Source organism: Chrysochloris asiatica, unplaced genomic scaffold (assembly GCF_000296735.1).
Source record: "Chrysochloris asiatica unplaced genomic scaffold, ChrAsi1.0 scaffold00011, whole genome shotgun sequence".
Lineage (NCBI taxonomy): Eukaryota > Metazoa > Chordata > Mammalia > Afrosoricida > Chrysochloridae > Chrysochloris > Chrysochloris asiatica.
In genome coordinates, this window is record NW_006408529.1 from 24,207,664 (window position 1) to 24,221,954 (window position 14,291).

The window sequence follows — 14,291 nt, forward strand, 5'->3', positions numbered from 1 at the left end:
TCTGGGTCCTTGTTCTTCTTTAGATTCTCTTATAAAAATAATAGGCTTTATTTTACATTTATGTATTACCAAAGACAGTGCTAAAAGATACTTGTAATTCTAAATCATTTAGAAGCAGATGTAATGAAAAGACATAGTTTAAAATTTTTTTTATGTATTTTGGAAACTTCATGGTTTTCTATTACTTTTATCATGGTCTTTGTGTGTCGTATTACCTGACACCGCAAATCACAGCCAGGAATAAAAATAACTACAATTTTGTTTTTCAAAAAATGTTAATGCCTTTAAGCACTTATAGAATATAAAATAAATTCAAATCAAGCGCTAAGTCATAAGAAGGTTTCTATTTCCCACATAAATGTGCTTGCTATATTATGCACATTAACGTAAAATGAACACAAGCAGCCAATTTTATCAAGAGTCACAAATGAAAGACAGATTTTTATGAATATGAATGCTCTCATTTTTATGACAGTGAAAACAATAATATATACATATATATACTAAGCTAAATCTAGCAAAAACAATCACAGCAATAAAACCAAGGATTTTAGGACCAATGGAAAAAATTAACAACACGTGGACACCAAAACTAAGCAGATTGTTACCTGGTGCTTCATTGCATGCAATTCTGTTAGACTGCTGTAGTTTTCTCCTAGCATGTGCTGTAGGAAAGGGCAGACATAAGGATGAACATAAAATGTGTATGAGTAGTAAAGACAGGGTCTATAATATGAATAAGTGAATGAAAAAGAAAAAAAATAAGCAAATTCCATTAAAAACTGTTTGCCTGAACTGAAATGTTGTTAATCAAGTATGATTTATGCTATTTAAAAATAAACCCATCAGATGGGAAAATCCCAAAAGGTTTATAAACATTTATTAATGTGGATGATGATCACTATCATAATACACTTTTACAGTTCATGCTTAGAATCTCCCGTAACACTGAAGTAAGAGAACCATATAATTCAATGCTAGAAACCATATATGCTACATTTCAATGTAATACCAGGAGACAAGTAATAAAATCTACTAACTGCATGCTATAAAAATTACAAAGTAATGATTAAAATTGAAAAAAACCTTTTAGCATGTCAAAATGTAAATGTACAAAAAAGTGTATTTATATTTTTCACATATTTTTAATTAATCAAAATTCAGTTATATTTTCCCAAGTAATAGCAATCAAGTCTGAAGAACTACAGCCAATTATTTAGGTGATTGATAACTAATGTATTAAACTTTTCAATATAGTATCCTTCTCTAACTTCCAGCCTACTGTTTACTCTTTGGAAATATCACTATTTGATTACAATAGTGAAATGAGATGAAAACTAAAATTTTGGTAAAGTTCTAGGTTTAGACAATAGAATTTTTTCCAAAAGTATACTGGATTTGAAAGGAGATCAGGATTTTATTCAACTAGACCACTTCCTAGCACTATGACCTTAAAGAAATCATTTCAAAATAAAAACATATCTGGTGTTTCTTTTTTGGTAATATGCTCATTATAAAAGTTTTTGAAAAGTTTGAAAAGGAAACATTAACATTTTGATGCATTTTTCTTTCAATCTTATTCAACTTTTTGTTTTGTACTAGGAATTACACTGTTTAAAGAGAACTAAATTCTGAGTTCTTCTCATTTTTATTTTATCAGGCTGGATTCATAAAAGTACAATTAAAGTGTTAAAAGTCATGACTTCTGAAGCTTTCCCTAAGAGTTTTGCCAGTTTATATTATTGTTCCTTTATGAATGTTGGGAAAAATCAGCTACACTCTTTGATCATGTTTCCTTATTCAAAAAGTGGAAATAAAACCACCTTCCAGGATTTTGAGACTCAAACGAGATGTGTTAATAATTTGTACACAGTAAAGCATGATATAAAAATAAATGCTATGATCATTTTAACGTAGGATCTTACTGGCAACTGAGAACTACCTGAATTTATATTTATTACCCCTCTCTTTATTTCTGTGAAATATACTTAAATTTATTATTTTTTTTTTGTAAATCAGAAAACTACTACTTAAGTAAATGAGAATACTGGCATGTATATATGCTTTTACTGTTTCAATAAACATTGAGCCCCTATAATGTGTCAGATATTATTGGTAAATCTTAACAAACATATATGAAAAGGTAGTATTTGCTGCCAAGTGAATTAAAAGAATGATTCCTTTAAATAGGCAAATTCCACAATTATATAATGAGATATGGGCAACAAAATGGGTTTCCATAAACTAAAACAGATACAAAAAGGAGAAAGGGGAACCTACCTTAGCTTAGTTTAGGATGCAATTTCAGGGTTCCAAAATTAAGATTTTATATTAGAGTCTATCAGAGAAAAAAGCATAAAAAAGGGCGACAGGGGCATGGGGAAGAAAAGACAATTGTGGGAGTGAGAAACAGCAAGACAGTTATGGGAAAACTTTAGTTTAGTGCCAATAAAAGAATAAAGTTTAAGGCAGAGGCAGGAAGTCAAAGATGAGAGATGAGTTTAGAAGTAGAAAGTAACTACATCTCTGAGGGTTATATATGTTAAATTAAGGTATTCAAACTCCATTCTGTAGGCAGAGTGAAAGCAAAGATTTTAGGCAAAATGATAGGGCTTTATATAAATTCTTATTCAAATAAGCACTTCAGAATTTCAAATGAGGAGCTCCCACAATAACATCGCCTATTCCTTGTTTGTTTATAAAGTATTCAATAAAAATGTATCAAAAAATAGTATCACAGTCCCCAAATATGTGATTTATATTTCAGATTTCTTGGTATCAAGGACTGTGTACCATAATATGCATTATAAACTGTGCACAAAACAGAAATGCTTGATAGACCAATTTCAAATCTAAGATGAAGAGCTCCTTAAAGTAAACCAAAATAAAAAAAAAACATACCTGAAGATATTTCTGTTGACCTACTATATTTTATAATTTTTTCTAGCTGCTCATGATTCTTTCTGCTGAATACTTTTGCCTGAACAGGCTCTTCAGTCTGGGCTGAATGTCTGTTCCTACTTTTGCAAGGTTCACATGTGCTAGACATACTGGCACTTTCATACCCTTGAATAAAAAAAGGGACAGCTGTTAACCAGTTGAAAGTAACTCAAAATGAAAGGGAAATTATTTCCATAGTGATATAGCACAAGTCACTCAATTCAGAATGAAATGAAGTCCTGGTATAATACAAAATGGAACAAATCTTGAAGCTATCCTTGTAATAAACTTTGGAAGTATATATATGATAAGGTTAACGAATTTTAACACTTGCTTTGTCCTTTAATTTCCCTTTCAATGAGTATGTCCAATTCCAACAGTAATGGCATGTATTATTCAACTCAAATTCTCTACTGGATTCCAAGTTAACAATTTTTCAGTATTAGGAAATGAAAGAATCTATTAAAAATATGCATAATGAAGACTTGTTAATTTCCATCAAATAGGTTTCCACTCATAGCAACCTTGTACAGGGTTTCCACAAAGAGCGGCTGGTGGGCTTGAACTTGCTGTTAGCAGTCCAGTGCTTGTCCTACAGTACCACTCCAGGACTCTATAATGATGAGTGGTGGTGGTGGTTATGTGCTATGGAGTCGATTCCAACTTATAGCGACCCTGTATATAAGGTTTCCAAGGCTGTAAATCTTTTTCCTTCAGAACAGCTGGTTCTGAAGTTAGTGCTGAACTTGAGATTAGCAGCCTGACTTTTAACCACTATGCCACCAGACCTCCTATAAGAGCAATGGAAATTAAATAGCGAAATGCAAATCTTATTTTTTTTGTAAATACCTTTCATGTGACATGTTTTGGTTTAAAAGGCCTCTGCATGCATAGGTTAAAAATATATATGTGTGTGTGTGTGTGTTCCATTAAGCTTTCAAGTTTGTGGGATTTAAAAAATATATATATATGGCACAATATACAAATGCAACTCTATTTTATTGAACACAGATGGTTGGTTTACCAAAATAAACTACCCTTTGCCCACTGAATTAAAATACAACCTTGGTTAACATACTAAACCCCCAAATATAGTGAACTTCATTTCTTATCTTCAAGTTATCTATTCCAATGACATTTTAACATTCTTTTGGCCACGGTTGTTTTATAGTATGTTTAAACATCTGGTAAGGTAAAGTAAGTCCTACCTAGCTTCTTTTCTTGGTTATCTTGGACATTTGTCCTTCCATGTAATTTTTGAGATTTTTTTTTTCCTTCTCAAATTTCAAAAATAATCAATGGGGATTCAAACTGCAATCTCATTAAAAGCTTATTAATTTGTTGAGAATTTAACAATTTAATGCATTCCCATCCAAGAACACTGGTTACATTTTTACATTTGTTCAACCTTATTTCATGTTATTAAAAAATATTTTATAGGCTTCTTTCTACAGATCCTGTAGTTTCTTTGATAAAATTTTTCTTTGTGCCTATCCGTTCAAGAGATTCCTGGTGTGGCGTTGTAGGCTAATGCGTTAGACTGCAAAGTTGCTTTGAAGCACAAGGTTGGTGGTTCAAGCTCACCAGCTGCTCCTTGGAAACCTATACAGGGTCACTATGGGTCAGAACTGACTCGAAGGTATTTAACAACAACCCGTTCAAAAGTTCAGCTTTGATTACTGCTGTACTTTTGAGTTCTACTACTATTTGCTACAATAGAGAAAAATGTATTTGAATCCTTATTTTATATAATTTTACCAGTCTACCTGGCTAATTAGAGTGCTATTATTAGTGCTACTGTCTCTTACAGTTTCTTGATATACAAATATATCATTAGAGGAAAAAAAAATTCTTTCCCTCCTTTTCAAGTAACGATTCTATTTATTATAATGCCTCACAAACATTGTAAAATGATGAAGATGGTAGAGGAGCCCTCTATTTTCCAAATTTTTATAGGAACATCTTCAGTTTATTTTTATTTACATTAGCTTTTTTGATTGGGCACTGGCAAAACCAGAAAATACACACACGCTCAAGTTGAGTTGATTCTGACTCACAGCAACCCTATAAACAAGTCCCACTTAGCTTCTTTGAACAAATGGTTGTTGTTAAGTGTTGTCAAGTCGGCTCTGAGGAGTGGTTGGTGAGTTTGAACCGCAGACCTTGTGGTTCAAATCAACCTTGAGGTCTAGTGCTTATCCTATGGCACCACACCAAGACTCCCTTTGGTCAACAGTCTTAATTATATAATTAAATAACAACCTTTACCATTCCCTTTAAAAAGGTCTGTCTTTTGATTTACAAGTGGTTTCTGTAGTTTTCCTCAGGTATTTTCTTAGGAGAATCCACTAGTATCTTCTTTTCATCTTGACCGATAAAGGGTATCTTGCTGAGAATTGAGTTCTTTTAGTTTGTATGGAAAAACTTTATATTTAGAATTAACCAGCTGGGTTAAGTTTAGATGATCCCAATTTTGTTGGTAACATTCGAAGCTTCATAGTCAGAAGCTAGGTGAACGTATGCCTTTTTCATTATCTCTATCAGTGAATAATGGGTTCTTGAGAGTTGCAATCCACTTTTGGCACTTTGTGGATGCTATTACACTGTCTTCTACTTCTTGAGACCTGGTTGTATTCAGTTGTATGTAAATTCTTCTTTCAATATGAAAATTTATGAGGTTTTTTTTTTCCTTTGTATTTAGGGATTTTAATCATAATAAACACAGGGTAGGTCCCCCCACCCTTCACTCCTAGCTTAACAGTCATCTGCTTCAATCTACACATGAGTCTTTCTTCTACTAAAGACTCTCTTTATTATTTATTTACCTATTGCCTCTCTTTGTTGTTTCAAAAATTTTAACCTCCTCTGGAGCTCCTTATGTATCAGATCCTTAAAATTTGTCATTACACATATAATCTGATTTTACACTTCTTGGTTTTAGCACTTTTTGTTCTGTCAAATTAGATTTTTTTCTTCTTGATATATGAGACCATTATCATCTATCATCTTTTTCAAACAATTTAAACATTAAGTGTGAAGATAATTCATTCTAATTATACATAGTTTTTTAATGTTATTATGTCTTCTCTGTGGCTATAGGGTCCCTTTTATGTTCATTTACCTAAGGTTAGATACAATTGTTGGGTCACAAAAATCTCACTCCTATGGTCAAACAACATTCTGGCAAACAAGCTCAGTTCCCATCAAGGAGAAAAAAAAAAAATCCACTTCTATCCAATTGGAAGAGTAGGGAGGAAGTCACTCCTGCTCATTAGTACCTTGAAGTGGCAAAAGACTGTTCCTCTTGGGGAGGAAGTGAGTTTCAAAGGATGGGCTGCATAGATTTTCTCCCACCAACCTTTCTTTACAATGATGGAGCTCTGATTTTTGTCCTGGACACTCGCTGAATGAGTCAGCAGAACCTAAAGTCTCGCTGTCTACACTCTCCATATCAAAGCAGCTGCTCTACTCAGAAGATTAGTTAGTAATTAGATGGGAATTGATAAGGAAGAGATGCAACGCATACCTTTCCATAATCCTATTTAATCTTTAATAAAACTTATTTTACTTGGAGTTGTTTTAGATTGTTTTCATTAATAAATAAGTTCCTAAGATGCTGTCAATTTATTACTGGCACGATATCTTATCTGGATTCACCCCTTCCTATTTCAAAAGTCATAATTCAAGCTAGGGTTTCATCTCAAATTTGAGTTCTAAGTTTTTTAAAATTGGTCTTCTTGTACTAAATAAAGTCTTGCACTCTCATCCATTTTGCATGAAAATTATATGGGAAAATAGCCAAATTAATTGCTACTGACCTTCTCATAAAACAGGTTCATCAAACAGGTCCAAAAATCAAGGAAATGATTGTCAAAAGTACTATGTAAAATAATTTGACTGGTAGTACTATTGTTTACATCTAATCAATGACATACAAAACTCTGAAGAAAGCCAGCTTATGTTATTCTAAAAAGAACATTTATATTAACAAAAATTAGTTCTGACTGTGTTATCCTGGTGTGGTGCTATGAGTTAATGTGCGGGACGCAAAGCCAGTTTGAACTGCAAGATCAGTGGTTCAGGCTCACCAGATGCACATGGAAACCCTATATACGGTCGCTATGAGTTGGAACGGACTTAACACTTAACAACAACATCAAAAACTACTACATGAGAAAGACTGAACAAATTCTAATCAAAATGAAAATATAGGTTATATGTCATACACAAAAAAATTCGCTATGGTAAGTATGTCAGTAGATACTTTGAAAGCATACAGTTACTCTCCAACACAGCTGAAACTGTGAAGAAAAGCAGGCTGTAAATATTTACATGCTGTTCTAAGAGAAAAATTATGGTGTTATAGCTAAATTTCAAAATTGGAAATCTCCAGACACAGATTCCCAAAGTTAAATTATCAAAGTATGATTGAACTGTCTCTCTTTTGGATACTCTAGTAGAAATCCTCTGTAGTGAATAATGAATTTGTTAAGTTATTCATTAATAATACTTCAAAGCAACACTAGCTAGGACAGCATCAGCAGCAACAATTCATGTTTACTCTGACTTAACCATTCATCCCTAATCTGTTTTTCTCAGAATGAGCAACTGACAGCCTTTGATATGCAGATAACACAACCTTGCTTGCTGAAAGTGATGAGGACTTAACATACACTTAACATACTTACTTTAGAAGACCAAAGACCATACACATCGGTATGGTTTGTCCCTCAATGTAAAAATCACAAAAATCCTCATCACTGGACCAATAAGTAACATTCAAATAAATGGAGAAAAGATTGAAGCTGTCAAAGACTTCATTTTGCTCAGATCAACCATCAACACTCATGTAAACAGTAGTCAAGAAATCAAATGACATATTACATTAGGCAAACCTGCTGCCAAGACCTCTTTAAAGTGTTCAAGAGCAAAGATGTCAGCTTGAGCACTAAGGTGCGCCTGACCCAAGCCATGGTATTTTCAATAACCTCATAGACACATGAAAGTTGGAAAGTGAATAAGGAATACCATAGAATAATTGATGCATGTGAGTTACGGTGTTGGAGGAAAATATTGAAAGTACTGCCAAAAGAATAAACTGCCAAAGAATAAATAAATCTGTGTTGGAAGAAGTACAGCCAGAATGCTCCCAGAATGGCCAGACTCATCTCTCATACTTCGGACATATTATCAGGAGGGACCAATCCCTGGAGAAGGATATATCATGACTGGTCAAGTGGCGGGTTGAAGAAAAAGAGGAAGACCCCCCCACCTCCACCCAACAAGATGTTGGCAGCAGCAACGGGCTCAAATGTAGTAATGATTGTGAGGTTGGCACAAGATCGGGCAATGTTTCATCCTGTCGTGCATAGGGTCACAATCGGTACCAACTCAATGACAACTAACAACAACACAAGCAAATGTTGGAATGGAAAATGTTAGTTTTCTTTCATTTGTATATACACAAAAAATAATTTTTTTTTGTAGTGGAAAAAGCAATGGGAATAAAAAGTTCTATAAATTATCCGAATGGTATCTTTCAAATTAGCCATTGTCTACGTAAGTATTCTCTAAGGACTTCTAGCATAATCTTAAAGTACAGTACCTGTATTTTCATTCATCTGAATGATTTCAGATCACTGATTTACAAAATAAACCAGCTCCTTCCAAACTTGTATTACTAGAAAATGATGTCAAAGATTATAACTACAAGATATGAGAACATCTTCTGCATTCACAGTAATCACGAATGGATATAAGAAACAAACAAAACCCATCAATGTTAAGTTTTAAGATATTTATCAAATGAAACCCAAATTTGATAAATTGTTAAAAAAAAAAAAATCTAACTAAAAATAACTTTGTTCTAGTAGATCTAGAAAAATGCCTGCCCATCTAGCATAATGAAATGATATATACCAATATGCCAGATATCTACATCATTGATAAAATTAAACTCATCAATATTCAATAAATTTCATTACTTACCAATATTTTTAACTCTACTTTTCAGTTGAGTAGAATTCCTTTTCTTACTCTTTGATTTGGGAGTTTTATCTTTAGATGCCAGGCTGGCCTGTGCAGATGCTTTTCTTGACTTGAATGTTTTTGTTACTGTTGTTGGATCTACTGGATCAGGCATACTGCTAAAGCTTTCTAATGATTCTTCATCAAACTGGCGTCTTCTCCTGGTAGTATCTAAGTGATTTTTGCGAATACTATTTGCAGTTTTCTCTACAGATGTCGCAAATCCAGCGTTAATAAATGGTTTTTCTAGTTCTTGTTCTTGGTCATATAACCATGGTGGCCTATTATTTTCCACCTCCTCTTCAGTCTGTTTTTGATTCCTTATGAATGAAAACAAGTTTTTTTTTTTAAATCACAATAATAGATTTATATAATTACTAAAACTCCATGTAAACAAATATAATTAAGTTTACTAGTGAGTCAATTTATGTTAATAATAAAATCATGGTCTAGAAAAATGTTTTCACAAAATATTCATTAAATAGAGCCCTGGTGGTGTAGTGGTTTACATATTGGGTTGTTAACTGCAGGGTAGGTGGTTTGAACCCACCAGTTGCTCCATGGAAGACAGATGAGGCTTATTGCTCCCATGGAGATTTACAGTCTCAGAAACTCTATACAGGGTCACTAGGAGTTGGAACTGACTCAATGGCACACAACAAGGCATTAAATATGTAAATCTTACACAGGTTAATATACTTATTTTAAACTTTATTTTTGTTCTTCTCTCACTATACCACTCTCACTCATCAAATGTTCTATCATTCACGCTAATAGAGAGTGGAAAAGAAAAAGATTAGACAGGAAAACAAACATAAAACTCAGAGGAACAACTGGGAGAGAGCTATTGCAACTATAGTAGAGGGTTTGGAAACATTTTTTTTTTTGGTTGCAGGATTTCTCAGACCTTTTCATATATTAATGTGCTTTAAAAGCATATTAGGGGAAAATATCTATAGTGAACAAAATCCTTAAACCTTTTTAATTACAAAACTTGATTCGGACAATTCTTGGGAGACAGTATCTATAGTGCTTACTTCAAGAAAAAGGTAAGTAAATAATAGCTAACAGGCCAAATTCAATCTGCCACTTGCTTTATGATATGAAATTGAAATCCCATTGCCTATAAATAAATAATTACTTGAAATCAGTCAATCATTTATGTGTTCTGTGTATGACTGCTTTTGTTTCAACAGAGACTATATGGTCTTTAAAGCCTAAAATCTTTACTATTTGGCCCTTGACACACAATTTGCTAATCCTGGATTTAGACGATCACAGTTCCTTTGATCATCAGACTATATTCAGTAAACATATGACAGAGATTGGTGAGATGAGGTATAATCTGAAGTAGGTCAAATATCTAAATATTAGATATCCAAAATCATCTTTAAAATGATATAAATACCTAATGCAGAATCAGAAAATTAACTCTCAAGCAGTTTTACTCTGTCCTATACGTTTGCTAGGAACAGGAATCGACCTGATGGCAGTGGGTGAGAAGTAGAGACCTTCCTATAGTAGGAAGCCCTATGGAATGAAGCTTTGAATAAATGTTTATTTCTTGATGGATATTCATTTAACAATCATTTCTGAATGGCAATCCTGTGTATAAACACTGTTAGACTCTGATGTCAGAATATTTTTTCAGAGCAACTCATGATTCACTAAGAAAAATTACTTAAGGATAGCTAAGATAAAAAGGAGTCAACAAAACAAGGGAGGTAAATCATAGGATTCCTAGAGAAAAACACAAAGTTAAATTCTAAGAGTTAGTGGTTAATGAAGTGGAAAAAAAAGTTAATGATTTAAAAACAGGGTCCTGAATTGGTGCTGTAGGATAAACAGATTGCAAAGTCAGTTTGGACTGAAAGGCAAGTAAACCCACCAGCTACTCTTTGGAAACCCTATACAGGGTCACTAGGAGTTGGAACCGACTTGACAGCACTTAACAACAAAAAAAATAGGTCATTATAAGATCATGAGGCATGTTAATCATATAGCTAAATGAAATGTAGTGTGAATTATGTATTTTAAAGGGCTGTGAAAAGAAAAATCAGAGGTACTTTTGACAAAAAGAATAAACATCAGAACCAGTCGACCTCCAATTTTTCATTCTTTTAAAGTATTCCTTCAGAGAAAAAAAAAAAAAAGATATCCAATGGGTTAGGACATACCGTTTCCAAATCAATATCATAGGATAACCTGGACCAAAACTCAGGACTTCTATTATACTGGGGTGATCAGCTATTAAAGCTTCCTATTCCCATTACCAACCAATTAATTACACATATCTTAATTATTATTTATCAAATTACACATAATCACAAAAATTTTTTCTAAGAAAATATTGGCTTATTTTCACACTTCAGTACCTTTGTTTTTCTGCTCCAATAGAAGAACTGCTTTCAAATGGTTTAGGAAAAGCCATATATTCTGTTTTCCCTGAAGGATTCTGGACTAGCGGCTGTTGCCGTTCAGTGGGTGTAGAAATATTCTGAGAAAAATCTCCAAAATTAGAAGGAAATAAGGGGCTGAAATTCATACCTAGTAAAAGCCATGGGTAGAAAACAAAAACAAGCATCATTAGCATTAATATGAAATTAAAGTATAATTTTAAATTAAATATGCCACTTAAAGCTACCCAAATAAAAACAATTAAAATAAATATCCAATTACATTTATGGCTCAGCCCACCGTGTTTTAGGTGATGTTGAGACTTCAATCTAAAATACTTATTAGGACATGATATCAGGAAGGACCAGTTCCTGGAGAAGGACATTATACTTGTAGAGTCAGCAAAAAAGAGAAAGACTCTCAAGATGAGTTGATACAGTGGCTACAATAATGGGCTCAAACAGAGGATGACTGTGAGGATTGCACAGAACCAGGCTGTGTTTTCGTTCTGTTGTACACAGGGCACTATGAGTTGGAACTCACTCAATGGCAACTAATAACATCCCCAACTTAAGAGCTAAAAGTTAGAACTAATAGTACCTATTATCTATCAGAGTATTCATGGGTACCAAGCACTATTTTAAGCACTTTACATGTTATTTTGTTATAATTCAAAGGTGTGACATTGGTACAGCAATTTATTTTTACCAGTGAGAAAGAAAATCGACTTAAAGATTAAACATCTAATAAACGAAAGAGCTGGTAAGATCTTGGGTTCGCATGACTCCATAGGTTATGTTTTACACTACAGTAGAGAAAGTAGAATGTTACTAAATATTTACCATATTTTGCTTTATTAGTGGTATTTGCAAGGGATTACTAACAGCTTTAAGGAGAAAGCTTCAGGGAGGCTTTACAAAGGCAATTAGAGTTTGTAAAGAATGAAGTCTTTATACAGTGTTGGCAGGGATACGAAGTACATTCCAGTTAAAAGGAACCACATATACTTAATTTCTTACATTACTTAAAGGCCTTCTTAAAACATGTTTGCTGTCAATATTACCTAATACTTCAGAACGAAAAAGCTTGTTATACATTTTAAATGCCAGTTATCTTTATTACCCTGTTAAGAAAACACATTTTTTTGGTATATGGATATTTATACTCACAAAGTCCCCATCCCCCATTTCACCCCCCACATTCCTTGCCAAACGTTTCAATTACTTCTTCATCAGTAATCTTAACTGATTACTTAACCTATTCATTCTATTTCTATCATGTTTTTCAAATTACTCCTTTTTCCTTATCCTTACTGCCAATGCCTTAAGTCAGGCTATCAGTCTTTTCCTGATAATACTATAGCCTTCTATTCACCACCTACATACGCAGTGCCTTCTTTTTAATCTCTCAACATGGTCACCAACGTAATCTTTCTCATTTTAAACCTGCTCATCCTTCAATAGCTCCATCTTGTCTGCAATATAAAATCTAAGCTTTGTGCACAGCACAAAAGACTTCTGCTACTCTTCAGCCACATCAATTACTCTACTCTTCCTCTGCCTTGATCCTAAACACTACTCTCTTAATTACTTCTAAATTTCCTGATACACTATTTCATTCCTTTGTATCTCTAAGTGGTTTTACTGATAGAAACCCCTTTTCTTTCTAGTCTCCCTAGAAACAAACTCTATTCATTCTTTAGCTTAAATGTCACCTTTTCTAGAAAAGATAAATTTGCTGATAATCCCTCACCTCATTTGCACCACTCCTATAGCACCTATAGCTTTGGACAGAGGCATTTAGTGACATCCTTAGCTTCCTCACTAAACTCTGAATGCCATAAAAGATTGATATTACTCATCTTTGAATCCCTGCTCTAATACAAGGGGGCTTTAGCAACTCTCTTAAGCATTACGATGTATCAGTGGAGAAAGTATAATGCTTTCTTTGCAATTATCTTTACCATCCCAAAAGAGACTTGCAAAAGATAATAAATTTATGGAGTACACAAATGTTAAGCTCAAACTCTTATTTGTTTCTCTTCCCTGAAATTTTTAGCCACCTACCTGGTGTAAATGAAGGAAAATTAGTAAACCCAGGCATGGAAAATAGATTTACAGGCTGTGTTGGAAAGCTGAAGGGACAAAATAAACTGGGAGAAGGAGGGTGTGCTGCACTACTGCCTCGTTCCTTGCTTCCAGGTTTTTCCGGACGTTGATTTTGTTGGCGCATCAGTTCATTCAACATGTGTTTTAACCTGCAGATATTTAAGATGTCAGTAATTTCAAAAGCAATTCTATTACCATTTAAAATACATTTAAGAAAGAACATATGTAAGTAATTATTCAACAGCAAGCAGAACTTTGACTAACTGCTCTAATACTTTGTTGTTAAGTGTTGTCAAGTCGGTTCCGACTCATAGTTACCCTGTATAGGGTTTTTGAGAAATGACTGCTGAGTTTGAATCACTGACCCGGAGGTTCAAACCGACCTAGCAGTTGAGTGCTTATCCTACAACGCCACAACAGGTCTCTAATCTAATACTTATGACAACACATATTATTAGCTTGTTCTGCAGGTTTAATTCCTTAAACTAATCTTTGGAACAATAACTAAATTCAGCCCTTGTAACAGGTAGAAAGGGAGTGCAATGGCTTATACAATAAGCGCAGGACTGTGAACCAAAGTCAGCAGTTTGACCCCTCAGCTACTCAGTGAGAGAAGAGGCTTTTAGCTCCCACAAAGATTTTAAAAGCCTCAGAAACCCTATACATGGTTGCTATGAATTGGAATCTATTCAATGGCACTTAACAATAATAATAAATAGCATAATTACAAAATACTCCTTTTTTGTTTATAATTTTACTAAAGTATAACTATAATTTATTATATAAATATGAAACAAATTATTAAAAACAAAAGTCAAG

At 33.5% G+C, this 14,291-nt stretch overlaps 1 protein-coding gene across 1 annotated transcript in view; it reads right to left on the reverse strand.

The window, feature by feature from the left end:
- Positions 1 to 14,291, reverse strand: part of PCM1 (pericentriolar material 1) — a 104,979-nt gene that overhangs the window by 38,385 nt on the left and 52,303 nt on the right. The window contains exons 19-22 of the mRNA XM_006834460.1: positions 13,431 to 13,621; positions 11,343 to 11,514; positions 8,929 to 9,287; positions 2,902 to 3,066 (exon numbers count right to left, since the gene is read on the reverse strand). Coding sequence (XP_006834523.1) covers positions 2,902 to 3,066; positions 8,929 to 9,287; positions 11,343 to 11,514; positions 13,431 to 13,621 — 887 coding nt within the window. The remainder of the gene's footprint in view (positions 1 to 2,901; positions 3,067 to 8,928; positions 9,288 to 11,342; positions 11,515 to 13,430; positions 13,622 to 14,291) is intronic.